General features: G+C 47.5%; 1 protein-coding gene across 1 annotated transcript; it reads left to right on the top strand.

The window, feature by feature from the left end:
• Positions 1–3,402: 3,402 nt before the first annotated feature.
• Positions 3,403–5,433, top strand: LOC123178815 (probable esterase D14L). The gene is made up of 3 exons (XM_044591502.1): positions 3,403–3,696; positions 3,775–4,010; positions 4,706–5,433. Exons 1-3 carry the CDS (start codon positions 3,493–3,495, stop codon positions 5,268–5,270), a joined length of 1,005 nt encoding a protein of 334 aa, XP_044447437.1. The 5' UTR covers positions 3,403–3,492; the 3' UTR covers positions 5,271–5,433.
• Positions 5,434–18,084: the final 12,651 nt, after the last annotated feature.

The raw sequence follows: 18,084 nt of genomic DNA, 5'->3' as shown, positions 1-18,084 counted from the left end.
GCCATGGTAGAGACGTTGGCCGGCGCCAGCTAGCCATGGATGGCTTTGGACCAACCGAGAAATGAATGACTCGAGCGACGTCGACGGCAACGGCGACGACGACGCAGAGAGCTCGCCGCGCCACACGGTCTGGCAGGAAGGCCCCAGCCCAGCTCCTGCCAGCCTTCCATGTACGTTTACACCACGGGCACAAAATGAAGATTCTAGAAGCACATGCATGTGTACGCTAGCTGGCTCCGGCGAGCGCGTGTGTCGTCTCGCCGCCGCTGCCGCCGTCGCATAACTGCGCCGTACGTGCTCCGTACGTGTACACATGCATCTGCTCGGGCGCTAATGCTCGATCGAGCAGTCATCAAAATCAATGGGACGCACGCATGCACACACGCAACCATCCCTCTCCTCGTGTAAACAGTGAACTATATAGCGTTTTGACCTTTGCACTATATAGTCGTACGTGGAAAACAACGTATGGATCGGGCATGCAAGTGGAGCTATATAGCGGTTTGACCTATTACCTAGTCATCATAGTATCTAGACGTATTATAGTGCTAGATACATCTATTTAAGCGAAAAGTAATTTCAGATAGAGGTAGTAGTTGTGTGCATGATTGAAACTAATCACACGCATGGAGAACCCAACCCACCTGTTGGATGGACGCCTAGCAGGATGGTATATTTCTCACGATATTAGGGTGTCAGACTAATCAGTCTAGCAAAATTCAAGTTGCTTGCTTTTTTTAATTTGTTTTGGTTGATTAAACGGAGAAGGTAGTAGACGATGAGGCATAGCACCGAGGCCGCCAAAGCCGTAGCCAGCGGCGAGCTGGTGGAGGAAAGTACAAAGGTTGGCAGTTTGGGTAATGGGGGCTGGAGGGGGGCAGGCCGGCTCGTCGGAAAAATCTGGTGGTGCGCCGGTTTAAAGGGATCGCCAGGGGTAGCGCCAACACGTTGATGGGCGGTGATGAGGGGAGGACGGGGCGGCGAGGTTGGCGCAGGAGCACGGGTGACGGAGGTTGACAGAGTTCAGCCGGTGGTCGTGGCTAGTTTGGGAAAGACGATAAACAGAAGAGGGCGGAAGGTGGAACAAGACCAGTTTGCTAACTATTCAGAAAAAATCAAGTGACCCAAATTGGTTTTGAGTTGACTTACCCCTACCCAGGCCCCGAAATAGTTTAATATTTGTTGTGATTTCATCTTTCATTTTGCGGTGCTGCATTTAGCCGTCCGTGTCTAGACCGAGAAGTTATTAATCAGATATAAGCCATATTATTGTATGCGTCGTGATTTTTGAAATTTATATACCCCTATTATATCATGCAAAAGTATATTGATGAGCATTTAGGATTTCTATTTCGTGTTTCTCGCGTAAAATATTTCCATGCCACAGATCATTTCGCTAAGCTTCTAGGGTGTCTAGGCCTATTATACGGAAAAAAAATTGTTGAAGTTGTCCATTATCATGCAAAAACTCAAAAAAGCTCATTACTCGTGATAGAGACTACAAAAAAATCACCACGAAAATCAGGCACGATTAAGTCGTGACGCCCATGGTGGTTGGGAGGATGCATGATTGAGCACTAGCACTACTGCAATTCTTCAACCGTCAACCAAAATGTATATATACGACTGTTGTATGATTGCGACAAAAAACGCTGGCCTGCCGGCCGGCGCCTCTTTAATGCACGAAAAGTTTAGTTTTGGACGAGCATGCATCAGCTGGATAGACGACGGCAACAACTTGGCAACTTGCGGTGACATACAGACAGGACTTGATCCACCATATCTCTCGCATGTTCTCCAACGTCCACTCTCTCCAGCTTTTGTAATCTAATTTATGTGGCTGTACGAGACTCTTATCTCCATACTCAACAACTAATCAGCTAGCTAGCTATTGATTGCTGATTTGACGGGTGCATACCCTTTCCTCCTCTTTGTCTCACGGATGCACATCCATCGATTATCTTCCTTCTTAATTTGTCTCTAGAGATTAGCTGATGATCCTTAAACAAAAAGTGTTAGTACGATTGTGAGCCCGGTCCTGTTCAACTTTTGAAATCAATTACCAGTTGGTTAATTAATGGTCACTTTCTCGGTTGGTTAGCTAGGCACATCGTCTATACTTTTAGAATTGAAACGGCTCGATCCATCGCTCATCATACCCACAAAAACAGTGATCATCGGTTGGTACCTCAATGTCAGTCAGCAGCACTGGACGGCGGTTTCTCTTAATTACTAGATGAAACCTTGATAATCTTGATTTTTTTCCTTACAAAAAGATGGCAACCCTTTCGCCGTCTGCATCGCGATGCACGCTGCCTTTTATTGATTATTTCAAAGTTGATTATCCAAGTGCAATATAGTTCATAAGATAAACTGGCACACATGGTTGCCTCAATGGCAATAAAAGAGAAAATGGATTTGCTATTTCTCATGTGCCTGCAATTCCGTTTCACGCAGTCACTTTTCTCCTTCTTCCTTCCTTCTCCTTCTTTCTTCCCTGTTGGCCAGACCTCGCTGGAGACGAAACAAGCTTGCCCGAGAAGAGGAAGCCCCACCATCTATTTTGGGTGAAGTAATGGCCCCATTATCTATCTTAGGGTTGGGGTGCAGGGGATCGCGGGAGTTCTCCATTGGTGTGGCGGGGTTTAAAGAGATGGCCAGGGTGGCGGCCAGCAACAAAGGTGGGAGGGGGGGGGGGAGGTCGAGGGGAGGGCGGCGCGACGAGCGGTAGTGCCCGCGGGCGGGGGGTGGGGAGGGGGGCGCTGGAGACCGGCGGATGGGGCAGGGTAGGCTGGGGGATCGGGAGGAGGAAGAAGGAAGGGAGGTTGAAGATGAACAATACTAGATTTGCTTGGGGCAGTTGAATGAAGATCAGACGGTTCATAAGTTTTTCCAGTTACCTATGAATAGAGGCTTCCAAAAGAAAAGAAAAAGTAGTAAATAATGCCAAATCCTACTAGTAGGCCGTGAACCAAAATCGGTCGAACAAATCCTGAGAGATCATTTCCCATCAGTTGCACAAAGAATGGGCGCCCCACCCTGTTTGCAAAGTAATGACCATGTATGAATATAGCTTAGGGTTTTGATGAAGATAACTTACAAAACATAGAATTTTGGTCCGGTTTGACTGTTCCAAACTACACAAAGTAAAGTGCAAATTTCCACCCGAATCTGATTAACTAGATTTCTGTTGTGTCAATTGTCGTCGGAGGATGACATGTACGTGTAGGAGAGTACGACTTTGTACCAACCAACGATGCGTTCGTGCCAGGTCTGATAGACGACAAAGAAGCACTTTCCAGGCTAGTGAACGGAATCTCCATTTTCCTACCGTTCTTCTGGATGGTGCCTGCCTGGCTCTGGCTGCCGGTCGGGGCAGACCCAGCGGATTTTGTATACACACGCTGACGCGCACATCACCCACCACATCCACATGGGGACGCGTGGTCTACCTCTATAAGTTGCACCACCGATGGATCTCCTTCTCCCCACATGTGCGCACGAGAGGAGACGCGAGTGGAATCTAGTGAGTTGGAGGTTGAGTTCAGGGAGGCGAGGATGCGGCCGTGGTGCGCGAACGCGAGGGAGGTGGTCGTCGCCGGCGGCGAGGGGCCGACGGTGGTGCTCGCGCACGGCTACGGCATGGACCAGGCGTCATGGGACAAGATCCTGCCCTCCATCACCAAAGCAAACAAGGTACGTTCGTACACACGCATGCACATGTGGTGCCTACGTCGGTAAATCGGCAGCTGACCGGCCGGCCTCTGGACACAGGTGCTCCTCTTCGACTGGGACTTCACCGCCGGCGCGGAGGGCGCTGAGGACGACGACGACGAGGCGAGGTACACGTTCGGCCGGTTCGCGGACGACCTGATCGCGCTGATGGACGAGAGGGAGGTCCTCGGCGCGGTGCTGGTGGGGCACTCCATGTCCGCCATGGTCGGCTGCATCGCCGCCGCCCGCCGACCCGACCTCTTCGCGCACCTCCTCCTCCTCTGCGCCTCCCCAAGGTACGTACCTACGTCGACTCTGCGTCATCCATGCATGCATGCGGCACATCATACATCCACCGCCGGAGATCGACCGATGCGTCTCGCCGGTAGCGGCGAGACGCGAGACGTGAGGCTGGCCGTCCACGTCGGCGAGCCTACATGCATAAGTCACGATCGCCGTAGCCACGGGGAAATCTTTTCTATCCACTCATCTCCCCCCTCATGGCGCCAAATTGTGGACATCACCGCCGGGTGCCGGCCGCCCAATAACTACAGTCGATTGGGACGTGGCATGGCAACACATGTCGCTCAAAAATATCTAGTGCTAGCATACAAAAACGTCTTACATTTGAAGACGAAGGTTAGTACCAGCTAGGAGTATATCCATTTGAGTCTACCTACGTCTAAACAAGTCCACTGAGTTCTTCTATGTCTAAATCGATTCTAAAAGGTGCCGTGAGTTGTAGTACTTTTCATTAAACTAGAAATGTATTTGTCTATTAAGAAATCTATATGGACTTAAAAGTTTCTATGGTGATTTAGAATTAGCAACAAAAGATCTATTTACCCTGAGAAAACTGTGACTACCCGTTGTGCTTGCATGGTTGGACTTTCAACTGCTGTGGATGCTGGTTTCGTGACAGAGTCTATCTGAATGAACTCTCGGCGTATTTAAGTGAGAAAATGAGAAATTCGTTTTCAATGCCTTTCAGGTACATCAACTCGGAGGAGGAAGGGTACGTGGGGGGCTTCGAGGGGGCGGCCATCCACGGCATGTTGAGGGCCATGGAGTCCGATTTCCAAGCCTGGGTCAAGGGCTTCGTCCCCAACGCCGCCGGTGGCGCTGCCGACGACATGGCGGCCGCAACTGTGGAGCCCCTGGAGCGTAGCTTCCTGGCCATGGACCCGGCCGTGGCTCTCGGGGTGGCCAGGATGATCTTCCTCGGCGACCAGCGCCCGGCCCTCGACGCCGTGCCAGCACAGTGCACCATCGTTGGGGTGCGCCATGACTTTGCCGCACCGCCGGTCGTGGCCGAGTACATGGAGCGGAGAATGACGAAGGCATGCACAGACGTGGCCGTGGAGATTGTCGAGTCCGTTGGGCACTTTCCCCAGCTCGTCGCGCCGACGGGGGTGGTAGGCATACTCGACGGCGTGCTGCTGCGGCTGCACCACAAGGGGCTCTCAATCGGGCACGATGGCACGGAGGAGGGAGAAATGACAGTGCCTGTCACTACTGAGGTCGAGATTGATGGTAGCATCGACGTCACGATGTAGGTTGGGTCTAAAGAAGATGTGTATGGAGTGAGATTGATGTTGGCCACCATGCGTCCATGCCCAAGATATGTAGTACTCGTAGGTTGTACATCTACAAGTTGTGGGGGTGAAGATATGCTTTCTAAAATTTAATTAGCACGTGAATAAACATATCTATTGTGTATATCTCTAGTTGGTTTAACATTTTAGGCATGATAAAATCCTATTTTAGAAAGAGTCAATATCTAGTTATAGGAGCTTCAATGCAGATCCAGGCCACAACACTTTCTTAAGCCGCTTCAGAGGGCGCTGCATCAGATGCCTCATCAAGCACCTCTACCGGAAGGATTGCCGCGACCCCATCCACTGCATCATCTGCGAGCTACCGGGCCATTTCAGCAAGGAATGGCCCCAAAATCCCAGAAATCAGTGCCGGGTGGTAGTGCTAAGAATAGGCTCCGCCCAGTGCTTCCCTTGGCTCTTCCCGTGTGTGACCGCCTTCGCTTCCCTGCGCCTCATGCCGCTTTGACCGTGCCTGCTCCGTTCTCGACCATGCTCAACCAAGTCGACCCTGCCTGCCGTCCGCGCTCCAGCCACAAGGTGGCCATGACCTCCTCGGTGGCTGGGTAGGCCATCTTCTTCTTGCGCCACCAAGCCAGCACCATGCGCGTTGTGGATGGAGTATACGCGACATAACCCGTGGCGATGGGAAGGGCTCTCGGGTCAGAGTTGTGTGTGCCCCGACACCAGCTGTGGGTGACGGCGTATCACCCGGAACACTACTTCATCTTCTTCAACCAGCCGGCACATCATGACAACGCCGTCAGGCATGGCTCCATTCGGGTCGACGACATCGTCTTCAAGATCGCATTGTGGCACGAGCAAGACCACGTGGCTTTCGACATATTCAACTTCCACGTCAGGGTCGTCGTCGTGAAGGTGTCGATGCAGTATTGGTCTCTGGAAGATGTGAAGGACATCCTCGGGCGCAAGGTGCACGTGGACCGCCTTGAAAGCTAGACACTGGAGCACGGCCACACCAAGACGTTCGCCTGCTGGCTTTGGGCCTAGGACATCGTCCACATCCCAACCAAGCATACGTTCTGGGTGCTCCTCCGCGGCGCTGGAAGGATGCAGGAGATACAAGCTTACTTCCTGTCAGACCACCATGTCGCACTGCGGCCAGGCGCCACGCCGTACGACATGCTGATCCACGTCAACCGGGTGGAAGATTGGATGCCCACCTCCCCACACTCATCACATTCAACGAACAGTGGCATGCCATCATCGGACTACGTCCAAGATGATGCCCCATTCCCTCAGGTGATATTGTGAACGTGGATGATGGAGGTCGAGGGTGGCCAGCGCACGGAGCATCATCAATGCTAGGCACGCGTGCCCATGGCACATGCTAGCTGCCGCGGCATGCCCCGGGATGGCACGCGTTGTGACCACGATGGCGAGGGCGGCGGCCACCACAGGTCCTGGAAGGATATTGTCTGGGGCGTGGACGCACACCGGCACAATAGGCATCATAGGAGTGTGATGACCCACATGTATAGGGGATCAATCTTAGTCCTTTCGGTATGTAAGAGTGTGTCGAACCCAACGAGGAGCAGAAGGAAATGCCAAGCGGTTTTCAGTAAGGTATTCTCTACAAGTGTTGTAAATAATAGTGATAGATAGTTTTGTTGTAAGATAATTCGTAACAAGTAACAAGTAACAATAGTAGCAAAGGTGTAGCAAGGTGGACCAATCCTTTTTATAGCAAATGACAAGACGTAAAGTTCTCCTATATAAAGCAAAGTGCTCTCGAGGACACACTACTCACGTCCATCATGTTTAGTTGACTCGCGTTCGCTACTTTGATAATTTGATATGTGGGTGGACCGGTGCTTGGGTGATGTTCTTACTTAAATAAGCAACTCACGTATGATTATCCCCTTTCGCAAGGATCCGCAACCACGAAAGAAGAATTAAGATAAATTTAACCATAGCATGAAACATATGAATCCAAATCAGACCCTTAGGAATAATGCATAAACTAGGGTTTAATCTTCTGTCACTCTGGCAACCCATCGTCTACTTATTAGTCCACAATGCCTTCCCTTAGGCCCAAGTATGGTGAAGTGTCATGTAGTCGACATTCACATGACACCACTAAAGGAAGTAACAACATACATATCATCAAAATATCAAACAAATACCAACATCATATGATTACTTATAACAAGACTTCTCCCATGTCCTCAAGAACAAAAGTAACTACTCACAAATCATATTCATGTTCAAGATCAGAGGGGTATTGAATATGCTTAAGGATCTGAACATTTAATCTTCCACCAAATAAACCAATTAGTATCAACTACAAGATTTAATCAACACTACTAGCAACCCACATGTACCAATCTGAGGTTTCGTGACAGAGATTGAGTACAAGAAATGAACTAGGGTTTGTGATGAGATGGTGCTGGTGAAGATGTTGATGAATATTGGTCCACCCGTGATGAGAAGATCATTGGTGATGTCGATGGTTTCGATTTCCCACTCCCGGAGGGAAGTTTCTGAGCGCAAAAGTGCTCCTGCCCAGGTTCCGCCTCAAGACGATGGCGCTTCGTCTTGAACGTCTTCTCCTTATTTTTTTTTCTAGGGAAAATGACTTCATATAGCAGAAGATGAACAACGGAGGCCTGCCAGGGGGCCCACAAGTTTACAGGGCACACCCAGGGGGGTAAGGCGCGCCGCCTGAGCTTGTTCCTCCCTGGTGGGCTCTCTCCTTGTATTTATTACGCCAATATTTTTTATATATTCCAGAACAATTATCTGTAATTTTTTAGGTCATTTGAAGTTGTGTGGAATAGCTATCTTTGCCGTAGCCTTTTTCGGTCCAGAATTCTAGCTACTGGTAATCTCCCTCTTCATGTGAAACTTGCAAAATAATAAAGAAAAGGCATAAGAATTGCATCATAAAGTTAAATAACAATCAAAAACATAATAAACAACATTACAAAAACATGATGCAAAATGGACGTATCCGAGGGCTCGTCGGGTGCATAGCAGCGCAACCACTCACCTCTAGGCTGTCGCCACTCCAGTTCCTTCACAGGACGATAACACGACGCACGGCGTTTGAGCAAGGCGACTGCACCCTTCTGTCAACGCCCAGTCACACCTCCACCGCATCCCCCACAGGCGGCGCTGTCGAAGACGACTGTCGTGGATGTTGGCGGCACCAACATCGACCCAGTGGATGAGTTTTTAGCTGTTGCAAAGAAGCCACTATCGGCGAAGGGTGCTGCTAACTACCTAGCGGCCGAGCTGCATGCCACAGTGGACGCCATGGTGGTAGCACCCCTGTTCTTCGACAATGGTCAACAAAAGGAGAACGTGGGACTGATGGGGCAGCTTGATGTGTTTCGACCAATACTGTCTGGCCCAGACTCCAGCCCGGACTAGTTCAGCCACCACGCACCATCTGTTGCACGCATAATGGAGGTGCAGTTGGGTGCTGTCAACCACCATGTCAGCTAGCTAGAGATCGCCGACAAGGAAGGAACCCAAATGCCTCACCGTGTCTGCCGCAATGCCCTGTCTCGAATCTTCGGCAACACACAACCTCATCGCCCCTTGACCCCACCCAAGTCACGCACCGCTTCGGTACTAGTTCACTACAGTGCTCGCCAAGTTGCAAACACATCCAAGTTCCCGATCATGCAGCATGCCTCACTATGCATCACCAAGGAGCTGGGACTGCTTGGACCAAAAGAGAAGATGATGGCGGAGGTGGTTGAGGCATTGCTTCACCGTTTCGTTGCGTTGCTAATGGACAAAGACATCGCTGCAATTGTGAAGCTCATGCGCCCTGACAAGGATGCACTGCACGACACCACTGGCCTTGCTTGGCCTCATGGAGCTGCCGAGGAGGCTAGGGATCAGTAATGTTAGCTACTCTTTGCATTAGTCTCAGTTGGTGCAGGCATGCTGACGGTTCGAGTTTGGTGTTATTTTTTATCATACATGTTCTCTATGGTTGTTAGATTCATGCTGGCATGCTTTGGGGCCTATTGGTGGATGTTGATGTGCCCCTGTTAGGTTGGTGGTGAACTTCCTGGGCACTAGGGTATTTAATCATTTAGTCATTGGAGTATCTTCCTGTTTCCCCATGAGTGATCCCCCCTATCCGATTATGAGATGGAATGTGCATGGAATGAATATACCTGCGAAGTGTGTGGTTGTGTGCAAGATCATTGCCTCGCAAAAAGTTGCAATCCTCTGTCTTCAGGAAACTATAATCAATGTATGGTCAGGAAGCTTAGTTAGGGAGGTCGAAGGTGCATGCACGACGACATGCATTGTCCTTCCGGACATCGGCTCGAGCGGAGGAGATGTAATCTTCTGGAACAAAGATGTAGCCATCATTGTCTCCCACGCTCTTTTGCGACCATGAAAAAAGTAACATTGTTAAGGCAATCAACAGGCTTCTGGCTATCCACAGTTTACTGTCCTGTCGACGATGCGAGAAAAGATCATTTGCTGGCCGAGCTACCTAGGTTGCCTCCACCATTGTCTGAACTATGGCTGGTTCTGATTTTAACCTGACCTACGAGGCCAGTGACAAAAACAACCTCATTTTCAAGCGCAAAATCATGGCTAGATTTAGGGCAGCACTCGACACTGCTAGTCCAGTAGATATCAAGTGCCGGAAAGTGATGTTTTACCTGGAGTAATGACAGAGAATTTCCCTTACTAGCATCGATGAGTTTTTCTGCAACTACAATTGGGAAGCGCTCTTCCTCTTCTTCATGCTCATGGCGTTTCACACGTCTTCGAGGTCCCATTCCCATGTGTCCCTCCATCATATTTCCAACTACCAAGGTTCACCACCTTCATCATCCATATAGTACCTCAGGCCGCACCAATCATTAGGCAATTGATCCCACTTCCCACCACTCCCCATCTTGGATAGGGCCCCAGTATGACCAACTCCATATTCCATTTCACCATTGTGTCCTTCACATGGTGTGATGTTGCATGATGGTACATGCCAACATCGGCTTTTTTTCCTGACTTCCCATCGTCTTGATTCTTGCACATCTGCAACGTCCATGGGCCTTGAACCCATAGTGAATGCCTTACCTTGAGCCATGGTCGACCACTCTGGTAGCTAAGACCCAACACAAACTCCTCATCTACTATGCTACCCCTCCAACTCCCATGGCCATGGGTCCTAGACTCCTAGGGGAACAAAATGTGACAAAGATTGGGGATAGGGATAGTGTGAGCCATGTTTGGGATATGAGAAGATGGAAATTCTAGTTGTGCTAGGAGAGGTGTACGGATTGGTAACCACTGTCTGATGAATGCTTGTAGTAGCGCCATACATGTTGAAATCTAGGTGTGTCAGCCAAGAAACGTGCTTGACACATCTCCTGATTGGACGCCGAGTAAACCTATCATGACCATGTAGAAAGGGGGCCCATTAGCTTGGGAGGCAGGAGATAGACGATCCACCAGCACACGACATGGTCCAATAGGACCAAGGGCATGAGCCCAGAGACTTTGGTCCAAACAAATGAACAAACATTTTAAATAGCTTCGCTATAGCACGCTACAGCATTTAGAAGAGGTCCGCCGCTAAGAGGCTTAGCGCGCTATTTAAAACTATGACTCTCTAATATTCAACTCATCCCCACCGACCACAGCCGCTGGCAAGGGCATTCATCATGGAGGGCTACATCGTGGACGACTGCTTCGCCGGCCTGTGTGACATTGACGTCATCGGCACCTGGGCGGCGAGAGACCAGGCGCAGATGACGAAGACGATGGCCGATGGGGTTGGTGTGGAGATCACGCGCCAGCTACTGCGAGGACGACTACGAGGGCCTGCGTGAATGCCACGGCGCATCGGGCTGGGTGGAAATGGAGGATGGCGTTGCCACTTCCACGGTGATGCATTCACAGACAAAACAAGAAGTTAGCGTCAGTGTGGCCTTTGGCTGGTTTTCCTTGAGTAATTCTCCGTTAGTTCCATGGTAGGCTGTAACCTGTTCATCTATTTATCTATTCTATATACCTACCTATACTAATTACGGACTCCTAAAAAATTATCATGTTAATCAGAATTTACAAGCCGTTCATCTCCAAATTAATTACCTACAGCCATTGGATGAGCTATCATAGGAGTCCTAGGTCGTTGTCCCACATTCAGCTCTTTTATGAAAAAAAAACATCTCCCTACGAGACTTCTTCCTCCCCCCGATTGAAGATAGTCCTAGCACTCCTCCTCCTCATCGTTCCTCCTCCTCCTCTCCCGTCTGCCATTAGAGAGAGCCCCAGCGCTCAACCTCATTGGAGTCCTCCTCTTGTCCCATCTGCAGTCTTGATGAAACAATCATCTAATGGGATCCAACCAGCCTCTTCCCAATCTCCTTCTTCTACTACCGTATGCATCTCCTCTATCCCAAGTCCCCAACGACGATGCAATTCATGTTGGCTAAGGAGGAGGTCCTTCAATCGCCTCAGCTTCTATGCCCCGACGAAACAGAAATTGACGTTGAACGATGCAGTGGAGAAAATCAAGTTGAGAATAATTCAGTACCCTGGCCGCAACCGCAAGACTCCGATTGGCGAGGCGATCTCTAATGGGAAAACCTGGGCTAATTTGGAGAAAAGATTTTATTCAAAGGCTACGCCATAGACCAACAACACAACTAAGCCTATATCAAGATCGGTAATGAGGTGGAGTTGTTTCCATATCTCTTCTTCTCTGACGCACCATCGAGAGCCGTGTTGTGATGGAAATCTAACTGGCAGCAATCGCCATCTTGGCCGCAATAGACTCCGCTGCCACCGGAGGCCCGATTGTTCCTGCTGTTCCATGGCCAAAACAGGCGTCGCTGCCACCGGATTCCTGGTAGCTCCGGCAAGGCCGGGTAGGGAGCTGCTGATGCCACTAGGGTTCGCACTAGCCTTGCTACTGAACACGAGCTGCGCGGGAACCACCATTCCACCAACAACACGTGTTTGTCGCAGCAAGATCGACGAATGAATGTCTCTGTGTGTGGCCTGTACTGTCTGTGCAAGTGTCTCTGTTATAGTCTCCTCTTGATTTGTTGGGAAACGTAGTAATTTCAAAAAAATTCCTACGCACACGCAAGATCATGGTGATACATAGCAATGAGAGGGGAGAGTGTTGTCTACGTACCCTCGTAGACCGAAAGCGGAAGCGTTAGCACAACGCGGTTGATGTAGTCATACGTCTTCACGATCCGGCCGATCAAGTACCGAACGCACGGCACCTCCGAGTTCAGCACATGTTCAGCCCGATAACGTCCCTCGAACTCCGATTCAGCCGAGTGTTGAGGGAGAGTTTCGTCATCACGATGGCGTGATGATGATGATGATGTTCTACCGACGCAGGGCTTCGCCTAAGCACCGCTACAGTATTATCGAGGTGGACTATGGTGGAGGGGGGCACCGCACACGGCTAAAAGATCAAACGATCAATTGTTGTGTCTCCAAGGGGTGCCCCCTGCCCCCGTATATAAAGGAGCAAGGGGCCCTCCCTTTTCCTTGTTGGACTAGGAGTGGAGGGGGAAAGAGGAGGGAGAGAGGAAGGAAAGGGGGGCGCCGCCCCCCTCTCCTTGTCCTATTCGGACTAGGGGGGAGGGGCGCGCGGCCCTGCCCTGGCCGCCTCTCCTCTCTTCCACTAAGGCCCACTATGGTCCATTAAGTCCGCGGCGGGTTCCGGTAACCTCCCGGTACTCCGGTAAAATTCTGATTTCACCCGGAACATTTCCGATATCCAAACATAGGCTTCCAATATATCAATCTTCATGTCTCGACCATTTCGAGACTCCTCGTCATGTCCGTGATCACATCCGGGACTCCGAACAACCTTCGGTACATCAAAACATATAAACTCATAATATAACTGTCATCGAACTTTAAGCGTGCGGACCCTACGGGTTCGAGAACTATGTAGACATGACCGAGACACGTCTCCGGTCAATAACCAATAGCGGAACCTGGATGCTCATATTGGCTCCCACATATTCTACGAAGATCTTTATCGGTCAGACCGCATAACAACATACGTTGTTCCCTTTGTCATCGGTATGTTACTTGCCCGAGATTCGATCGTCGGTATCTCAATACCTAGTTCAATCTCGTTACCGGCAAGTCTCTTTACTCGTTCCGTAATACATCATCCCGCAACAAACTCATTAGTTGCAATGCTTGCAAGGTTTAAGTGATGTCCATTACCGAGAGGGCCCAGAGATACCTCTCCGACAATCGGAGTGACAAATCCTAATCTCGAAATACGCCAACCCAACAAGTACCTTCGGAGACACTTGTAGGGCACCTTTATAATCACCCAGTTACGTTGTGACGTTTGGTAGCACACAAAGTGTTCCTCCGGTAAACGGGAGTTGCATAATCTCATAGTCATAGGAACATGTATAAGTCATGAAGAAAGCAATAGCAGCATACTAAACGATCGAGTGCTAAGCTAACGGAATGGGTCAAGTCAATCACATCATTCTCCTAATGATGTGATACCGTTAATCAAATGACAACTCATGTCTATGGCTAGGAAACTCTACCATATTTGATTAACGAGCTAGTCAAGTAGAGGCATACTAGTGACACTATGTTTGTTTATGTATTCACACATGTATCAAGTTTCCGGTTAATACAATTTTAGCATGAATAATAAACATTTATCATGAAATAAGGAAATAAATAATAACTTTATTATTGCCTCTAGGGCATATTTCCTTCACGATTTTCTACTGATCTGTGTGTTACGAGAGGTGACTGGGGCTCGCATGCTAGGTTCTCATGATGAGGAGGAGTTGCTGCCATGGACCTGCGGATATGTTGCTATTTGACTGCACGCCTTGCATGTAAGTGTTGTTTTTCTATTTATGTCGTATAAGATGGAACATCACAGAGCTGCCAAAAAAAGGATTGAACTTCCAAGAGAGGATTTACTCACCCTTATTTCTTTGCCGTATATGTGGATTGTAAGTAGATATTCTTTCCCAGGTAAATTTATAATTGTACAATTTACGTAGTTTCACAATGAGGTTTATATTATTGTTCTCCTCAACTTTATAAACTACTAATGTTTATGTGAGAAATATCATGTTGCTTTGAATCTGATAGTCAATTTCCATGAACTTAGATTTATTATTATTATTTGCTGTTTGGATTTGGTTTCCAACTTCCAATGGAGGTTAATATAGTATTTTTCTTGATGCAAAAGGCCGCAGGTTTTACAAACTTGCAGTCCTAATTCACTACACGCTTTACATGTTGAACCGTTTTGCCCATTATGTTGTATGGAATATCAAAGAGTTGTCAACAACAAAATATGGATTATCTAAGAGAGGATGCTGTCACCATTGTTCGCCTTCATATATGAGGGTTGTAAGTGTACTTTTTTTCCCAATTTACTTTTCCAATTGTAAGATATAAGATGTTGCCCCTTGAGGTTTCCCATATACCTTCATTAGTTGTTCTTCTCAAGCATTTTAGATTTGACGAACCTAGCCAATCTTTCCATGCAAATTTTTACGACGACCACGATACATGATGGCACCCAGTATCTTAGATGGGTTTTAGTCTAGAAGGTAATATCTATGAGAAATCGTATGACTTTGAATCGCTAAATCCATTCATGCACTTAGATAATAATAGAAAATTGTTCGGATTTAGATTCCAGTGGAAGCTAATATTTTTTTTGTTGATGCAAAGGACTACAAGATCTACAGACTTGAAATTCTATTAGACTTCATGATTGCATGCCCGTTTGTTCTTGGTGTCCTAAGATGGATTATCCCAGAGCTGCCAAAAAAGACGGATTTTGCAGCAGAGGATGTTGTAACCATTATTTGCCTTTATATATGTGGGTTGTAATTGAACTCTTTATCCCATCGAATTATCCTATTGGAAAATGTAAGATCTGGCCTTTTGATATATCTTACCTGTGTTTTTCATTGAGGTTTCTAATCGTTGTTGCATGTATTTCTTGATTTAAAAGACATGACTTCTGGGACTCCATGGCAAGGCACTCATATCACAAAACTGATTGTGCTAAAACTGCTTCACAACATGTTATAAGGGTAAGTGGGGGAGCCCTTACTTAAATAAAAAATGGCATGCACGATAGGTACGGTGGATATTAACTTGCTTTCAAAAGAGGACACATAACATGAGTATGTACATCAAATCTTGGTGGTTGCAAAATATATTGTAGAATAACCTCAAAAGCCTAGCGGTTAGTATATAGGCATCACCTACATGGGAGCCTAGCTATTGTACCTATTTTATACCTATATTAAATATTTTCATGCAATTTTTAGGCACACTAGATTACAACACACCACATTATTGTCAGCATATCAGTTCACAAGTTGTTGCTTACTCTCAATAAGATTACGATTAGATCTGGCAATATACCTTACATGCCATTAGTGAGTATACTTCTGCATTTATTGAGACTGATAAGATATTATGTTTGTTAATTGTTACTATATAGTTAACTATGTTATTACTTAGTGCTTATAGTTAAATATGTTATCACTTGGTGCTTATAACTAATTCTATAACAAATAAGATATTAAGTATCTGAGCCAACCACAAAAAAAATTGTGAACAATCGTTGCTACCTTTGAAATGTATGTGAAGTAACTAACATTAGGTGATTTATGTAATATAGAGCATCATTATGTGGTACTACTTGGGAAGTGTTTTTGATATGAAGACATAACAGCTTTTTGGAGTATGTGTTTTATGCAATTGGTTTTTTATAATTCAGTTTGTATAAGAAACTACACACACTAGCCCGTGCGAATGCACGGGTTGACGACTAGTTCAGTTAATTTACCTGAAGAGCTCTATTAGCAGTTTAGCCTCATTCTGTAGTCTGCAGCTTTTGTACAGTAGATTAAACTACATGTGCATTCTATTTAGCCAACTAGCGTGCCACTATACTGAATTCGATATATGGCTCGTGATTCTATTTGTCTAACATTTTTTGCTGCACCTATGCTAGGTGTATTGGTTACTGGCAGCTAGAGGGCCTCACTCATATGAAACGATCTAGATCAGAGGTTGCAGCTTATTTCATAAATCACATATTGCTTCACTTCTGAGCTAGCTGCATCTGTTTAATGTGGTTTCTTCTTTATAATTTGAATGCAAAAGAGTGCCACAATGAATGTCTGTCGCTCTTCTTCCACTAAGCTAACTTATTTGGGAAGAAATTGTCACAATGAAAAAAAACGGAAACACTAACGCCCACACGTGTGGGCGTTTGCATCTCGCCCAATCCGCATCCGTTTGTGGGTGCACGAATCTTGCCATATTTGTGGTGCCACGTAGGACTGGACTGGTGTGTGGGCATTAACCCGGTCACCCACATGTCCGTTTCACCACACGGAGGGGTCGGTGTGTGGGCCTTTAGCAGTTCGCCCACACGCCAGTTTTCACTCACGCACAAGGGCTGGTGTGTGGGCATTTGTCATCTCGCGCACACGCCCGTCTCCTCTCCCACATCCAAGCTGCCAGTTGTCATGTGTTTTGCAGTGTATATGGCAACTGCCCTAGTGTGCTTATAAGCAGATGACAACTCTTTTTTTTTTACCCGAACATGTCAGTTGCCATGTGTTTTGCAGGATACACGTACGGCAACTGCCCTAGTGTGCTTGTAAGCAGATGGCAACTCTCTCTTTTACCCGAACATGTTGTTTTGCCATGTCTTTTTGTAGCGCTACACGGTAACTGCCTAGTGTTAGTAGGTGGCAACTCCTAAGGTTTTCAAATCATGGCAACTGTAGTAAACCAGACCATACATGGCAACTGCTTAGTGTTAGTAGGTGGCAACCTCTAAAGTTTTCAAATCATGGCAACTATAGTAAACCAGACTATACATGGCAATAGCTGCAATTGTCCAAAATGGCATCTGGCACTTGACCCGAGATGGCAACTGCAGTTGAGCAACCATGGCAACTGTAGCTGTCCGGCATGGCAACTGTGATTCAGCGACATGACAACTGCAGTTAAACGGACATTGAATAGGGCCCGGACCATGGCAACTGCGGGGACGCGTGATGACTGTCACGCGGGGTGTGCGGGACCATGAGGTAGGTGGCTGAGAGAGGTTGTGTGGGTGTGATGCATTTTGCCCACACGTAGATGTGTGAGAGGGACCACAAAGAAAAAAAGAGGCGTGTGGGCGCTAGTTGTTTTGCCCACACGTAGACGTGTGGGCTAGTCCTTTTAGGCACCACACAAAACGTGTGGGCAGACTCCTTAACGCTCACACGTGCGGCAGTTATCGTCGTAAAAAAAATTGTCACAATGAAGGTCTGTTTATATAGTTCGGATACACATTCATACAATTCAACTTATTGGAACAATTGTTTCATACGAGCATAGTTGCTATTCCTAAATATACTCTTTCCCTTGCAATTCACGATTACAACACTTGCCTACGGGCTATTCCTAAATAAACTCTTTCCCTTGCACTATATTATATTTAATTCATTTGTCATCGGAACAAATAAACTCTTTCCCGTAGAGCATCTCCAACAGCCGCCCAACGCGCGGCTCGCTAAAAAAGCGTTTGCAGCACGCACAACGCCTGTTTTTGTTCGGCGCAGAGCGCTGGCTCCAGCGGCCGTTGTAAACTTTAGCGCGCGTGAGTAGCTCCAGCAAGCGCTGCAAAAATACTGCGCGCGCGCTCTCGCACAAACAACATATGCACTCCGAACTAATATTAAAAAAACATATGCATAGATAAAATAGATAAGAAAATGATACATAG

The sequence above is a fragment of the Triticum aestivum genome, chromosome 1D (assembly GCF_018294505.1).
Source record: "Triticum aestivum cultivar Chinese Spring chromosome 1D, IWGSC CS RefSeq v2.1, whole genome shotgun sequence".
In the NCBI taxonomy this organism is placed as follows: domain Eukaryota; kingdom Viridiplantae; phylum Streptophyta; class Magnoliopsida; order Poales; family Poaceae; genus Triticum; species Triticum aestivum.
Note: the sequence above shows the minus strand (reverse complement) of the source record. Positions and strands in the feature narration are given on the sequence as shown.